General features: G+C 44.0%; 2 protein-coding genes across 9 annotated transcripts in view; one reads left to right on the top strand and one right to left on the bottom strand.

Moving 5' to 3' along the window:
• The first annotated feature begins 8,771 nt into the window (after positions 1-8,771).
• Positions 8,772-13,401, top strand: acta2 (actin alpha 2, smooth muscle). 2 transcript variants are annotated; one of them, XM_019259821.2, is made up of 9 exons: positions 8,772-8,921; positions 10,793-10,965; positions 11,087-11,215; positions 11,313-11,423; positions 11,578-11,662; positions 11,798-11,959; positions 12,036-12,227; positions 12,324-12,505; positions 12,781-13,401. In XM_019259821.2, the coding sequence occupies exons 2-9, from the start codon at positions 10,837-10,839 to the stop codon at positions 12,922-12,924; spliced, it is 1,134 nt and encodes a 377-aa protein (XP_019115366.1). In that variant the 5' UTR covers positions 8,772-8,921; positions 10,793-10,836; the 3' UTR covers positions 12,925-13,401. The 2 variants fall into 2 exon arrangements, with proteins under 2 accessions (XP_019115366.1, XP_019115367.1); XM_019259822.2 differs by having other exon boundaries at positions 8,794-8,921; positions 10,823-10,965.
• A 2,602-nt stretch (positions 13,402-16,003) lies between these two features.
• stambpl1 (STAM binding protein-like 1) overlaps positions 16,004-16,645 on the bottom strand; it is a 20,446-nt gene continuing 19,804 nt past the window's right edge. For 4 of the 7 annotated variants that reach the window (XR_003462186.1, XM_027277098.1, XM_027277102.1 and 1 more), the window contains one exon: positions 16,203-16,495. Coding sequence is in view for 6 of the 7 variants with exons in the window: in XM_027277100.1 (XP_027132901.1) it covers positions 16,439-16,495 (57 nt within the window). In the remaining variant the exon portion in view is untranslated. Of the gene's footprint in view, positions 16,496-16,645 lie in introns of all 7 variants that reach the window. The other 3 variants (XM_027277096.1, XM_019259799.2, XM_027277099.1) reach the window with 2 other exon arrangements.

A 16,645-nucleotide genomic window follows, 5' to 3' on the forward strand; every position in this document is an offset into this window, starting at 1 on the left:
TAGCAGTGGGAGACAAAAGCGGATTTCAAAACTTTAGGAAGTTTGTTTGTGCTGAGGCTGAGATTAAAAATACTAGTTAGAAGCTCAGCAATTAAGTCAGCAACCAGCTTTAGAAAAAATCGATCCAAGCTACCAGTTTGTTATGCAACAAAGTCCTTGTGTGTGAAAAAAACGTGGCAATAAACGTTTTTCTGATTCTGATTCTGATTTACTGCTGCTGTCTCTATTTATCTATGCATCACATGACAGTGATACTACTGTACATTCTGGACATACTGTATATACTGTAAAATTACTGACTGGGGCTTTTTCAGGAGCCTGGTTATGTACTGCTCTGCCTGGGCTGGGATATGGACACACTGTATGTACTGTTATATACTGTATACAATGTACACACTGCAGTTATACTGTAGGAACACATCCTGTCCTGCAGAGGGAACCACAGGTTAATACAGGAGGAGGTGTAAATGTCCTCAGATTCATATTTTGATTGTTAAACAGAAGGACAAGTGCATTTACTTAACTGAGATACTCGATTACTTCATCTGAAATACTTGATTACTTTATCCTTCACATCATCAATAACTCTTCAGATCATTAACTATGCATAATGATGAAACTTCACTGATCTCAGGTCAGTTCACAGTTTATTGTTTATGTAATGTTATTCAAATGTTTAAGTGAGCTCCAACAGCTGCTACATCAAACAGATCAATCAATCAATATATCATTACCACACACACACACACACACACACACACACATTCCTCAGCTGTGTGTTGATGTTAGTCGTCCAATCAGAAACAGTTTCAGAGATCGCTGTGAGTCCAGCTGTTTTCCCATTTTAGGTCAAAGTCCAGATGGCTGTGTGTGTGTGTGTGTGTGTGTGTGTGTGTGTGTGTGTCACAGTGTGTAGTCTTAACACACTGGAGGAAACATTAAAGATCATTTATATTAAAGAAGTAGTGAGTCTCATTCTGAGTCCAGTGTTTAGCCTAGCTTAGCACAAAGACTGGATGCAGGAGGAGCTGCTAACTAAAGCTATGCTACCCATAAAATGTTACTATATTTAATATTAGCTCTTTAAAAGTATTTTATCAGAAGATTCTGCTATGATAAACTTCAAATTATTGTTAATTTATTATGATGGTGATGATGATTATTATTTTTGTCATTAATTTTATGTAGATTATTGTGATCATTATTATTATAAGTATGGAATAAAATAACAGTGGTGAAATAACTGGGTGAAATAATGAAGTGAAATAACAGGGTGAAATAACAGAGTGAAATGACGCAGTAAAATAACGGGTTGAAATAACAGGGTGAAATAACAGTGGTGAGTTAATAGTGGTGAAATAGCAGTGGTGAAATAACAGAGGTGAAATAACAGTAGTGAAATAACAGTGGTGAAATAACAGTAGTGAAATAACAGTAGTGAAATAACAGTGGTGAAATAACAGTAGTGAAATAACAGGGTGAAATAACAGTAGTGAAATAACAGTAGTGAAATAACAGTGGTTAAATAGCAGTGGTGAAATAACAGTGGTTAAATAGCAGTGGTGAAATAACAGTAGTGAAATAACAGTAGTGAAATAACAGTGGTGAAATAACAGTGGTGAATTGACAGTAGTGAAATAACAGTGGTGAATTGACAGTAGTGAAATAACAGTGGTGAAATAACAGTGGTGAAATAACGGTAGTGAAAAAACGGGGTGAAATAACAGTAGTGAAATAACAGTGGTGAATTAACAGTAGTGAAATAACAGTGGTGAAATAACAGTAGTGAAATAACAGGGTGAAATAACTGGTGAAATAACAGTGGTGAAATAACAGTAGTGAAAAAACGGGGTGAAATAACAGTAGTGAAATAACAGTAGTGAATTAACAGTGGTGAAATAACAGTAGTGAAAAAACGGGGTGAAATAACAGTGGTGAAATAACAGTGGTGAAATAAAAGTAGTGAAATAACAGTGGTGAAATAACAGTAGTGAAATAACGGGGTGAAATAACAGTGGTGAAATAACTGTAGTGAAATAACAGAGTGAAATAACAGTGGTGAAATAACTGTAGTGAAATAACAGTAGTGAAATAACGGGGTGAAATAACAGTAGTGAAATAACAGAGTGAAATAACAGTGGTGAAATAACAGTGGTGAAATAACGGAGTGAAATAACAGTAGTGAAATAACAGTAGTGAAATAACAGAGTGAAATAACAGTGGTGAAATAACCGTAGTGAAATAACAGTGGTGAAATAACAGTGGTGAAATAACAGTAGTGAAATAACGGAGTGAAATAACAGTAGTGAAATAACAGTGGTGAAATAACAGTAGTGAAATAACGGAGTGAAATAACGGGGTGAAATAACGGGGTGAAATAACAGTAGTGAAATAACAGTGGTGAATTAACAGTGGTGAAATAACAGTAGTGAAAAAACGGGGTGAAATAACAGTGGTGAAATAACGGGGTGAAATAACAGTAGTGAAATAACAGTGGTGAAATAACAGTAGTGAAATAACGGAGTGAAATAACGGGGTGAAATAACAGTAGTGAAATAACAGTAGTGAAATAACAGGGTGAAATAACAGGGTGAAATAACAGGGTGAAATAACGGAGTGAAATAACAGTAGTGAAATAACAGTGTAGGAGTGGCCAAGCAGGAGATGAACTCAGCTAAAGAAGGACATGTTGAAGGACAGCAGAATAATACAACTCAACACTGACTGTATGAGGAGTCACTCTGTACTCAAACATAAGCAGACCACACCCACCATGTTTCCTCTCCTTACATGAGACTAAGAGGAGGAGAAGGAAGAAGAGGAGGAGGAGGATGAAGAGGAGGAGGCGGTCTCATTTTATTTACTGACCGGCTTCCTTTTTTGGACTTAAAGATACAGACTCTCTCAGCTGTATGTTGTTTTATGTGTTTTGTTCTGTTTAATCTCTTCTTCTTTTTCTTTTACATCTCCGAATGTTTCTGTTTCTTCCTGCAGTCTCAAACGTTTTGATCAGAAAATGAAGAGCGAGCCATCTAACAGGCAGGAAGTTTGGTTTGTCCATCATGAATTTCCCTTTTAAGGAGAAAAGAGTGGGATGAAGACCTGAAACATACTGTAGAGAAATGTTCGAGTCATCATGAAGACATCTTCGTCCTGACACACATTCCTCCCTCAGCACAACTCCAAATACTACGATACCCATGAGCCTCAGTAACTGTGTGAGAGAGGGAAAGTGTTTAATGTCCACAGATTTCAAAGGTCTGACAGCTTTGGTCCGATTTCTGACAGATCAGCTGCTGTTTTGACAAGGTCAGGACAGCCAATCAAGTGAAGGTCTGACTGTCAGGTGATTGAATAGATTTCCTGTCAGTCAGAAGTTAAAACTCACTAAACAATTTACAAGAAACTGTCACATCCAAGAAAATTTACACACATTCGAGTAGAACAACTGTGGTACAACTGTGGTACCAGCAGATGTACTGCAGTGGATGTACTGCAGTGTTTACAGAATAAATAAGTGAAATAACGGGTTGAAATATCAGGGTGAAATAACGTGGTGAAATAACGGCCTTCAATCATATATAATAATTTATTGGAGATAAGTCCCATTTTTTAAAACAAATAACCAATTCTCGTCCTGAAGGTCTCAAATAAACTAGTAACAGTTAATTAATGTAGGCGGGACCAACATACCTGGAGGCAGGTGATGGAGCAGCTGTTGAACCATGGGGAACTGCTGATGAACCATGGGACCTGCTGATGAACAATGGGGACCTACTGATGAAACATGGGACCTGCTGATGAACCATGGGGCTTGCTGATGAACCATGGGCACCTACTGATGAACCATGGGATCTGCTGATGAACCATGGGCACCTACTGATGAACCATGGGACCTTCTGATGAACCATGGGGCTTGCTGATGAACCATGGGATCTGCTGATGAACCATGGGCACCTACTGATGAACCATGGGACCTTCTGATGAACCATGGGGCTTGCTGATGAACCATGGGACCTGCTGGTGAACCATGGGGACCTGCTGATAAACCAATGGGACCTGCTGATGAACCATGGGGCTTGCTGATGAACAATGGGACCTTCTGATGAACCATGGGGACCTGCTGATGAACCATGGAGCTTGCTGATGAACCATGGGGACCTGTTGATGAACCATGGGGACCTGCTGATGAACCATGGGATCTGCTGATGAACCATGGGCACCTACTGATGAACCATGGGACCTTCTGATGAACCATGGGGCTTGCTGATGAACCATGGGACCTGCTGGTGAACCATGGGGACCTGCTGATAAACCAATGGGACCTGCTGATGAACCATGGGGCTTGCTGATGAACAATGGGACCTTCTGATGAACCATGGGGACCTGCTGATGAACCATGGAGCTTGCTGATGAACCATGGGGACCTGTTGATGAACCATGGGGACCTGCTGATGAACCATGGGATCTGCTGATGAACCATGGGCACCTACTGATGAACCATGGGACCTTCTGATGAACCATGGGGCTTGCTGATGAACCATGGGACCTGCTGGTGAACCATGGGGACCTGCTGATAAACCAATGGGACCTGCTGATGAACCATGGGGCTTGCTGATGAACAATGGGACCTTCTGATGAACCATGGGGACCTGCTGATGAACCATGGAGCTTGCTGATGAACCATGGGGACCTGCTGATGAACCATGGGGACCTGCTGATGAACCATGGGGACCTTCTGATGAACCATCTCAGCCTTACAGAGTGTGCAGCAGTCACATGGTACATAAAAAGGGACACATTTAAGGTCCTGTTCCTCCTTCAGTTGAAGGGGTCCCTCATTTCCAGACTTAAGCTGAAAAGAAAGTCTGTCACATGAACAGCCTCCAACATTCAGTCAAAACATTCGGAAACAGAAACATTCTTCTTCTTAACTGCCTCATTTAGACCGACCTCATCCCTTCATCCTCCTCCACCCTGCTGTGTTTGTCTTTTTAAGGAGATGGACCACTGCCCCTCCTCAGGCTGCTCTGTAATGTTACGCACACACCAGCCAAACGTGTGTGACAGGAAACAGAGAGTGGCTGCCAGCAGCTCAGATTTCGCTGTGATCATGTATGTGCTCACGTTGATGTATGTGTTCACGTTGATGTATGTGTTCACGTTGATGTAAAGACTGTGATCATGTATGTGCTCACGTTGATGTATGTGTTCACGTTGATGTATGTGTTCACGTTGATGTATGTGTTCACGTTGATGTATGTGTTCACGTTCATGTATGTGTTCACGTTGATGTATGTGTTCACGTTGATGTATGTGTTCACGTTGATGTAAAGACTGTGATCATGTATGTGCTCACGTTGATGTATGTGTTCACGTTGATGTATGTGTTCACGTTGATGTATGTGTTCACGTTGATGTATGTGTTCACGTTGATGTATGTGTTCACGTTGATGTATGTGTTCACGTTGATGTATGTGTTCACGTTGATGTATGTGTTCACGTTGATGTATGTGTTCACGTTGATGTATGTGTTCACGTTGATGTATGTGTTCACGTTGATGTATGTGTTCACGTTGATGTATGTGTTCACGTTGATGTATGTGTTCACGTTGATGTATGTGTTCACGTTGATGTATGTGTTCACGTTGATGTATGTGTTCACGTTGATGTATGTGTTCACGTTGATGTATGTGTTCACGTTGATGTATGTGTTCACGTTGATGTATGTGTTCACGTTGATGTATGTGTTCACGTTGATGTATGTGTTCACGTTGATGTAAAGACTGTGATCATGTATGTGCTCACGCTGATGTATGTGCTCACGTTGATGTATGTGTTCACGTTGATGTATGTGTTCACGTTGATGTAAAGACTGTGATCATGTATGTGTTCACGTTGATGTATGTGCTCATGTTGATGTATGTGTTCACGTTGATCTAAAGACTGTGATCATGTATGTGTTCACGTTGATGTATGTGTTCACGTTGATGTATGAATTCACGTTGATCTAAAGACTGTGATCATGTATAAATTCACATTCATGTATGTGTTCACATTCATGTATGTGTTCACGTTCATGTATGTGTTTACGTTGACACATGTGTTCACGTTCATGTATGTGTTTACGTTGATGCATGTGTTCACGTTGATGCATGGGTTCACGTTGATGTATGTGCTCACGGTGATGTATGAATTCACGTTGATGTATGTGTTCACGTTCATGCATGTGTTCACGTTGATGTTAAGACTGTGATCATGTATGTCTTCACGTTGATGTATGAATTCACGTTGATGTATGTGCTCACGTTGATGTATGTGTTCACATTCATGCATGTGTTCACGTTGATGTATGAATTCACATTGATGTATGTGCTCACCTTGATGTATGTGTTCACGTTGATGTATGTGTTCACGTTCATGCATGTGTTCACGTTGATGTATGAATTCACGTTCATCTAAAGATTGTGATCATGCATGTGTTCACGTTCATGCATGTGTTCACGTTCATGCATGTGTTCACGTTCATGTATGTGTTCACGTTCATGTATGTGTTCACGTTGACATATGTGTTCACGTTGATTTATGTGTTCACGTTGACGTATGTGTTCACGGTGACGTATGTGTTCACGTTCATGTATGTGTTCACGTTGATGTATGTGTTCACGTTGATGTATGTGTTCACGTTCATGTATGTGTTCATGTTGACGTATGTGTTCACGTTGATGTATGTGTTCACGTTCATGTATGTGTTCATGTTGATGTATGAATTCACGTTGATGTATGTGTCCACGTTGATGTATGTGTTCACGTTCATGTATGTGTTCATGTTGACGTATGTGCTCACGTTGATGTATGTGTTCACGTTGATGTATGTGTTCACTTTGATGTATGTGTTCACGTTGATGTATGTGTTCACGTTGATGTATGAATTCACGTTGATCTAAAGACTGTGATCATGCATGTGTTCACGTTCATGCATGTGTTCACTTTCACGCATGTGTTCACGTTCATGCATGTGTTCACGTTCATGTATGTGTTCACGTTGACGTATGTGTTCACGTTGATGTATGTGTTCACGTTGATGTATGTGTTCACGTTGATGTATGAATTCACGTTGATCTAAAGATTGTGATCATGTATGCATTTACGTTGATGTATGTGTCCACGTTCATGTATGTGCTCACGTCGATGTATGAATTCACGTTGATGTATGTGTTCACGTTCATGTAGAGACTGTGTTCATGCATGTGTTCACGTTGATGTTAAAACTGTGATCATGTATGTTTTCACGTTGATGTATGTGTTCACGTTGATGTATGAATTCACGTTGATGTATGTGTTCACGTTGATGTATGTGCTCACGTTGATGTATGTGTTCACGTTCATGTATGTGTTCACGTTCATGTATGTGTTCACGTTCAAGCATGTGTTCACGTTCATGTATGAATTCACGTTGATCTAAAGACTGTGATCATGTATAAATTCACATTCATGTATGTGTTCACGTTCATGTATGTGTTTACGTTGATGCATGTGTTCACGTTGATGTTTGTGTTTACGTTGATGCATGTGTTCACGTTCATGAATGTGTTTACGTTGATGCATGTGTTCACGTTCATGTAAAGACTGTGATCATGTTAGCATTCAGCAGACGGCTGCTAGCATGGGTCTAAAACCCCTGTGTGTGTGTGTGTGTGTGTGTGTGTGTGTGTGTGTCTGTGTGTGTTGATGGTCTGGAATCTGTGGTGTATATCATGTAAACTGATGATGTCATTGTTTTGGCATGTCTCTGAGGTGTATATGTGTGTGTCTGTGTGTGAATGAACACGCTGCACTTCCATATCAGGAGGTGAGGCGTTGGTGGTATGTTCAAGTGTCTCTGCACAGCTTTTCAGCCTCTTTTAGCTGCTAGTTTTGGTTTTATGACAAACTGTTTTTCAGAATAAAAGCATGTTCATATGCATGATCATCAGACTGCAGAAGGTTCTGACCCGATATCAGGACATGTGTTGGGTACAGCCGGGCCCAGAAACACGTCTGTTAATGTGAACACATAAACATACAGAAACATGTCTGCTCCACCCAGAGGGTGAAGCTTCATCAGACAACAGCTGATGATACATAGGGTGGATGAACATGTATAAAGTCAGGATGAAGCTGGTGGAGTTGAAGTGGAGGTCAGACTGATGCTGCTGACAGCAAACACAACATGATGTTTGATAATTAGTCCTGATGACAGCGTACTGACCATAACATTAAAGTAACATTAAAGTAACATTCATGATGTTTACATCATGTTCACTACTCTCACCTGTGATCAGGTGATTAGCTGAGAGTTAGCAGCTAACAGGAAGTGTAGTCGTCTGACTGAGGTGTGAGACAGTGTCACCAAATACTGTCTGACCTTTAAGAGTCTGTCTGTCTGTCTGTCTGTCTGTCTGTCTGCTTGTCTGTCTGTCTGTCTGTCTGTCTGCTTGTCTGCCTGTCTGTCTGTCTGCTTGTCTGTCTGCTTGTCTGTCAGTCTGTCTGCTTGGCTGCTTGTCTGTCTGTCTGTCTGTCTGCCTGTCTGCTTGGCTGCTTGGCTGTCTGTCTGTCTGTCTGTCCCCCCACCCTCCATCTCTCTCTGAGGAATGCAGTGAATTATGGGAGAAAGTCCGGTGGCGCCGTCAGCCGTCTGATTGGCTGCTCCCCTCGGGGCCTGCCCTAAAAGGAATCAAGAGAGAGAGAGGGAGGAAGACGAGGAGGAGGAGGAGGAGGAGGAGAGAGGGAGGAGGAGGAGGAGGAGGAGGCCCGGTCCATGTTTGGAATGGAGGGATGGATAGAGGAGGTGGAGGGTTGATAAACTCAGTCGCAGGCTTCAGACTCTCACTTCTGTCCTGCCCCCCCCCCCACGTCCCAGCAGGCCCTGCACCGCCACGGTAAGACTCCTCCACCTCCTCTTCACCTCCATCACCTGCTCCTTTCTTTGTTTTTAACTATGGATAAAGTTTTCCTCTTCATCTCCCCTTCACCTCCTCCTCCTCCTCCTCCCCTCTTTGTTTTTCTGTGGAAAAGTTGTAAAAAGTTATTTTACACCATCCTCCCAAAGCTCCTCCACCTCCTCCTCTCCTTCTTGTTGCACCTGCTGACCTCCTCTTTGTTTGTAGCCTCAGTCAGACTCCATAAATGTTTCTGATAGCTCTAGGGTGGAGGTGTGTGTTTCTGATAGCTGTAGGATGGAGGTGTGTGTTTCTGGTGGCTGTAGGGTGGAGGTGTGTGTTTCTGATAGCTGTAGGGTGGAGGTGTGTGTTTGTGATAGCTGTAGGGTGGAGGTGTGTGTTTGTGATAGCTCTAGGGTGGAGGTGTGTGTTTCTGATGGCTGTAGGATGGAGGTGTGTGTTTCTGATAGCTGTAGGGTGGAGGTGTGTGTTTCTGGTGGCTGTAGGGTGGAGGTGTGTGTTTGTGATAGCTGTAGGGTGGAGGTGTGTGTTTCTGATAGCTGTAGGGTGGAGGTGTGTGTTTGTGATGGAGGTGTGTGTTTGTGATGGCTGTAGGGTGGAGGTGTGTGTTTGTGATGGAGGTGTGTGTTTGTGATGGCTGTAGGGTGGAGGTGTTGGAGGTGTTGGAGGTTTGAGTCCGTGTTCTGTTGGTGTTGAAGGTTTAAAGTCAGTTTGTGGTTCTGATGACTCAGCGTTAAAGTTCTGAGGTCTGGTTCTGTGAGGTGAGCCGGGTCAGTGATGAAAGCTCTCTACTTGTTGTAAGAACTGATCGTGACTCATTGATCCGTCATTGATCCGTCATTGATCATCAGCATCAGTCAGATCAGCTGATCAACATGATAAGACCATCGGACCGGCTGGAGGCGGGAAATATAAACACTGCAGCGAGCTGACCTGAAGCTTCCTGTTTAAATCTTTAAAACACGTGAACTCACGTGACGTGAACTTACGTGACGTGAGTTCACGTCACGTGAGTTCACGTGAACTCACGTGACGTGAACTCACGTATGTAGCAGCTGTTCAGATTCATAAAAAACCAGCAGACCAAACTGAGGGCAGAAAAACAACCAAGAATCAGAAGACACGACCAAATATGGTTGATGACCTGTCTGTCTCTCTCAGTGAGACAGACAGTTACAGACAGGTTACACTGTCAGCCTGTCGTTCTCTCGGCCTGTCGTCCTCTTAGTCTCTCAGCCTGTCTGTCTCTCTGCTTGTCGTCCTCTCAGCTTGTCGTCCTCTCAGCCTGTCGTCCTCTCAGCCTGTCTGTCTCTCTGCCAGTCTCTCTGAACATCAACATACCAAACTCAGTCATGTTTTCGGCTTCATGCCCTAATTAGGAAGTTTTCCCAGAGTGCTTTGTTGCTGGCTGAGTGGAGGGCTGCAGAGGTGCATTGTGGGGGGAGGGGGGTGATGATGTCACTGCTGTCACATGAAAACCTCACAACTCCAAGTCAGCTGATCCAACACGTGACCAACACGCCACGACAACGTTTATAATTTATGATCTGATCGTCTTCATCAATAACCCCACCTCTCTGTCTGTCTGTCCCTCTCTCTCTCTGTCTGTCTGTCTGTCTGTCTGTCTGTCTGTCTGTCTCTTTCTGTCTCTCTGTCTGTCTGTCTGTCTGTCTGTCTCTCTCTCTGTCTGTCTCTCTGTCTGTCTGTCTCTTTCTGTCTGTCTGTCTCTCTGTCTGTCTGTCTGTCTGTCTGTCTGTCTCTTTCTGTCTGCCTGTCTCTCTCCCTCTCTGTCCCTCTCTCTCTCTGTCCTTCTCTCTCTGTCTGTCTGTCTCTTTCTGTCTGTCTCTCAGTGTGACTCTAGTGTCCTTGCTCGCCCACAGCGCCCCCTGCAGTCATGTGTGATGATGAGGAGAGCACCGCTCTGGTCTGTGATAATGGCTCCGGTCTGTGTAAGGCCGGCTTTGCCGGCGACGACGCCCCCAGAGCCGTCTTCCCCTCCATCGTGGGCCGGCCCAGGCACCAGGTGACAGCTGATTGGTCCACACGCAGGGGCAGGCTAATGATTATGTTAACACTGCTGCTTTTTATCATACATGTTGTTAACATGTTGTTGTTGACATGTCACATGTTGTTGTCATGTTCAGGGAGTGATGGTGGGAATGGGGCAGAAGGACAGTTATGTTGGAGACGAGGCTCAGAGCAAACGAGGAATCCTCACGCTGAAATATCCGATCGAACATGGAATCATCACCAACTGGGACGACATGGAAAAGGTTTAACAACAACCCTTTATTATTATAATAATTGTTGTTATTATTATTATTAGTCATATAAATAATGATGATGGGGATCTGCCCTGTGATTGGTCAGATCTGGCATCACTCGTTCTATAACGAGCTGCGAGTGGCTCCAGAGGAACATCCGACCCTGCTGACCGAAGCTCCACTCAACCCCAAAGCCAACAGGGAGAAGATGACACAGGTACTACTGCAGTGCTACACACAGTGCTACACACAGTGCTACACACAGTGCTACACACAGTATATGTTGTAGCCCAGTATGCCTGTCCTGATTCTGTCAACTACTGGTCGGGTCAATCGGTTCTGTTATTGATGAGATGTATTGATTGTTTCAGATCATGTTCGAGACCTTTAATGTTCCTGCCATGTACGTGGCCATCCAGGCCGTCCTGTCTCTGTACGCCTCCGGACGCACCACAGGTTGGACCACACTCCTCCTCACGTTAGCTTAAAGCTCAATATGCTAACTGAAGCTAAGTGGTGTTAGCTGATGGGTAATTTGTCTGCCTGTCTCACTGCCTGTCTATCTGTCTCACTGTTTGCTGCCTGTCTCAGGTATCGTCCTGGACTCTGGTGATGGAGTCACCCACAACGTGCCGATCTACGAGGGTTATGCTCTGCCTCACGCCATCATGAGGTTGGACCTGGCGGGTCGTGACCTCACAGACTACCTCATGAAGATCCTGACAGAGCGTGGCTACAGCTTTGTCACCACCGGTATGACCTCATCAGTTGTGTTTGTAGCCCACGGTAATGTGTGGCGTGTCTCACGTACGTGTTCTTGTGTCCACAGCGGAGAGAGAGATTGTGCGGGACATCAAGGAGAAGCTGTGCTACGTCGCTCTGGACTTCGAGAACGAGATGGGGACGGCGGCGACCTCGTCCTCACTTGAGAAGAGCTACGAGCTTCCTGATGGACAGGTCATCACCATCGGCAACGAGAGGTTCCGCTGCCCAGAGACGCTCTTCCAGCCGTCCTTTATCGGTCAGACACCTGTCTGTCTACATGTCTGTCTGCCTATATGTCTGTCCGCCTACCTGTCTGTTTACGTGTCTGTTCTCCTCACCTGTCTGTCCTCAGGTATGGAGTCAGCAGGTATCCATGAGACAACCTATAACAGCATCATGAAGTGTGACATCGACATCAGGAAGGATCTGTACGCCAACAATGTTCTGTCCGGAGGGACCACCATGTACCCGGGCATCGCCGACCGCATGCAGAAGGAGATCACTGCGCTGGCCCCGAGCACCATGAAGATCAAGGTGAGCCAGAACTGGAACCAGAACCAGAACCAGGATGGGTTTCCTGAAAAGAATCAAAGCTCTTATTGTGAAATAGAAAGTTAACCTGAGTTAAGGTCAGTTAACCTGAGTTAACCTGAGTTAACGTCAGTTAACCTGAGTTAACGTCAGTTAACCTGAGTTAACCTCAGTTAACCTGAGTTAACGTCAGTTAACCTGAGTTAACCTGAGTTAACCTGAGTTAATGTCAGTTAACCTGAGTTAACCTGAGTTAACCGTGCCCGTCCTATCCTCAGATCATCGCCCCTCCAGAGAGGAAGTACTCGGTGTGGATTGGCGGCTCCATCCTTGCCTCCCTCTCCACCTTCCAGCAGATGTGGATCAGTAAGCAGGAGTACGACGAGGCCGGGCCATCCATCGTCCACCGCAAGTGCTTCTAGACAGATCGACGAGACCCCGCCCCCTCACAGCGTCTTATTTTAGCCTCACCAACCACGAGCTAGCAGATACCAGACCAGCATCCCCACGGCGGCAGCAGAAAGGCTTTTATTTTGACAGCTGGTAAACAGGAAGTTATGTCGTCTTTTGTAATGTGACTGAACCTTCAAACATCTTCTGTGAGCGCAGAACTCGTCCTCCATCTTTAAAGCCCCGCCCCTCCCACCTCACCTCCACCTGTGGCTCCGCCCCTGTGGCCCCACCCCGCCATCTTCCATGTTGGTACTGTTTGTCAGGAAGTGTTTTTGATGAAGGAAGCTTGATGTCACACAGTGTATGATGATGTCACACAGTGTATGATGATGTCACACAGTGTATGATGATGCGATGAGCAGGAGGCGTGGCCTCACAGTGCTGTCTGCATTATAAACAGGAAGTGAACGTGTGAAAGAACGACAATAAAGAGCTCATACAAGAAACCTGTCTGCCTGTCTGTGACTGTAACTGTCTGTCTGTCTGTGACTGCAACTGTCTGTCTGTGACTGTCTGTCTGTCTGTGACTGTAACTGTCTGTCTGTCTGTAACTGTCTGTCTGTGACTGTCTGCCTGTCTGTGACTGTAACTGTCTGTAACTGTCTGTCTGTCTGTGACTGCAACTGTCTGTCTGTGACTGTAACTGTCTGTCTGTCTGTGACTGTCTGTCTGTCTGTGACTGTAACTGTCTGAGACTGTAACTGTCTGTCTGTGACTGTCTGTGACTGTAACTGTCTGTCTGTCTGTGACTGTAACTGTCTGTCTGTGACTGTAACTGTCTGTCTGTCTGTCTGTCTGTGACTGTAACTGTCTCTCTGTCTGTGACTGCAACTGTCTGTCTGTCTGTCTGTCTGTGACTGTAACTGTCTCTCTGTCTGTGACTGCAACTGTCTGTCTGTGACTGCAACTGTCTGTCTGTGACTGTCTGTCTGTCTGTGACTGCAACTGTCTGTCTGTGACTGTCTGTCTGTCTGTGACTGTAACTGTCTGTGACTGTAACTGTCTGTCTGTGACTGTCTCTCTGTCTGTGACCATTAGACTCTCTATTAGACTGTTTTTCTCCCATCGACCTTCATCAAATAACTTTAATCATTTCTGCAGCTAAGCCGTCAACCTGTCTCTTAGACTCCATCCCAACCAGGTTGCTCAAGGATGTTTTACCTCTAGTTAGTAATTCGTTATTGGATATGATTAATCTGTCTTTATTATCAGGATATGTACCACAGTCCTTTAAGGTAGCTGTAATTAAACCTCTTCTTAAAAAGCCCACTCTAGACCCAGAGGTCTTAGCCAACTACAGACCGATATCAAACCTTCCCTTTCTGTCTAAGATACTTGAGAAAGCTGTAGCTAATCAGCTGTGTGACTTTCTCCATAACAATAGTCTATTTGAGGATTTTCAGTCAGGATTTAGAGTGCATCATAGCACAGAGACCACATTAGTCAAAGTTACAAATGACCTCCTAATGGCATCAGACAAAGGACTCATCTCTGTACTTGTCCTGTTAGATCTTAGTGCTGCATTTGACACCATTGACCATCAAATTCTTTTACAGAGACTGGAACATCGAATTGGCATCAAAGGAACCGCCCTAAGCTGGTTTAAATCGTACTTTTTAGATCGATCTCAGTTTGTTCACGTCAATGATGAATCCTCCATGCAGACCAAAGTTTGTCATGGAGTCCCACAAGGTTCTGTACTTGGACCACTTCTATTCAGTTTATATATGCTTCCTTTAGGGAACATTATTAGGAATCACTCTATCAATTTTCATTGTTATGCTGACGACACCCAATTATATTTATCGATCAAGCCTGATGCAACCAATCAGTTAACTAAACTCCAAGCATGCCTTAAGGATATAAAAAGTTGGATGACCTACAATTTTTTGATGTTAAATTCAGACAAAACTGAAGTTCTTGTAATTGGACCCAAACACCTCAGAAACTCTCTTTCTAGAGACTTAGTTACTTTAGATGGGATCACCCTGGCCTCCAGCTCCACTGTAAAGAATCTTGGAGTTGTTTTTGATCAGGATTTGTCCTTTAACGTCCACATAAAACAAATTTCGAGGACTGCATTCTTCCACTTACGTAACATCGCTAAAATCAGACGCATTGTCTCTCAAGCGGATGCAGAAAAACTAGTCCACGCATTTGTTACTTCTAGGCTGGACTATTGTAACTCTTTGTTATCAGGCTGCTCCAATAAGTCTCTTAGGACTTTGCAGTTAATTCAGAATGCTGCTGCACGTGTTCTGACAGGAACCAAGATCAGAGATCACATCTCTCCCATTCTGGCTTCCTTGCATTGGCTCCCTGTTAAATCTAGAATAGAATTTAAATTCTTCTCCTTACTTACAAAGCTCTTCATGGTCAGGCACCATCATATCTAAAAGAGCTCATAGTACCTTACTACCCCTCTAGAACACTGTGCTCTCAGGATGCTGGGTTCCTTGTGGTTCCTATAGTCTGCAAAAGTAGATTGGGAGCCAGAGCTTTCAGCTATCAGGCTCCTCTTCGCCAGAGCTTTCAGCTATCAGGCTCCTCTTCTGTGGAACAAACTAGGAGGCAGACACGGTCAACACCTTTAAGAGTAGACTGAAGACTTTCCTTTTTGATAGAGCTTATAGCTAGTGCTGGCTCAGGTCATCCCTTAGTTATGCTGCCATAACTAACCATAACCCCCCCCCATTCATTGTAATTCATTGTCTAAGGACAGAGGGTGTCACTCCCTGTACAGATTGTAAAGCCTCAGAGGAAAATGGACTGTGACTTTGGGCATAAATCTGATTTGATTTGATAACTGTCTGTCTGTGACTGTCTATCTGTGACTGTATCTGTCGGTCTGTGACTGTAAATGTCTATCTGTCTGTCTGTCATCAGTTGTCAGGTTCTGATGTTTGAGTTCAATGTTGTCAGGGTAACAGAGGAAGGGGCAGGGTTAGCATTTAAAAGGAGTTCCAGCTTCAGACCGCAGAGACCAGACGGACAGAAAGACTTCAGCTAAAAACTTTAAGATTAAAGAAGAAAGACTGACAGCTCAAATAACAGGAAGTGTTTTATTATGAAAATAAACACAGACACACGCAATAATCAAGTGACGTTCAAGAAGATGTTAAAATAAAAGTCCAATACCGAGCCGGAGTTCAGGTGGATCCAGCTTTTATTTTGAAAGTCTCTGAGTTCTGGTCCGGTTCAGATTCACACAAAAACGGATTTAGTGTCCCAGAATGCACCTGGGCTGTTTCCTGGTCACAGTTTTATACTTTGCTGGTTTGAAATAAACAAACGCCGTGTTTTCATCAGAAGGCACACTGAACACGCCACAGATGATGTCACAGATGTCACGTATGATGTCACGTATGATGTCACTGCAGCAGAAACTGATTCACAAAAACAAAAATAGATTTTTTTCTATTTACCACCAAAAAAGTTCAAGAACAAACTTCAAAATAAAAGACGGACAGCACTTCCTGTCTGTCACCTGAGGTCCAGCAGAACAACCTTTGAGTCCCTGATGACCACGTGTTTACACACCTAAGGGAGAGAGAGAGAGAGAGAGAGAGAGAGAGAGAGAGAGAGAGAGAGAAAGAGAGAGAGAGTCACACACACATAAACACACAGCCGATGGTGGCCTCAGACATCTCCAGGAACCAGGAACCAGGAACCATGAGCAGGCCGTGCTAG

This window comes from Larimichthys crocea, unplaced genomic scaffold (genome assembly GCF_000972845.2).
Source record: "Larimichthys crocea isolate SSNF unplaced genomic scaffold, L_crocea_2.0 scaffold83, whole genome shotgun sequence".
NCBI classification, from domain to species: domain Eukaryota; kingdom Metazoa; phylum Chordata; class Actinopteri; family Sciaenidae; genus Larimichthys; species Larimichthys crocea.

Coding starts and splice junctions, on each gene's coding strand:
- acta2 (XM_019259821.2), top strand. CDS start 10,837: ATGTGTGATGATGAGGAGAGCACCGCTCTGGTCTGTGATAATGGCTCC. Junction 11,663..11,797: donor CGCCTCCGGACGCACCACAG/GTTGGACCACAC, acceptor TGCCTGTCTCAG/GTATCGTCCTGGACTCTGGT. Junction 11,960..12,035: donor CTACAGCTTTGTCACCACCG/GTATGACCTCAT, acceptor TTGTGTCCACAG/CGGAGAGAGAGATTGTGCGG.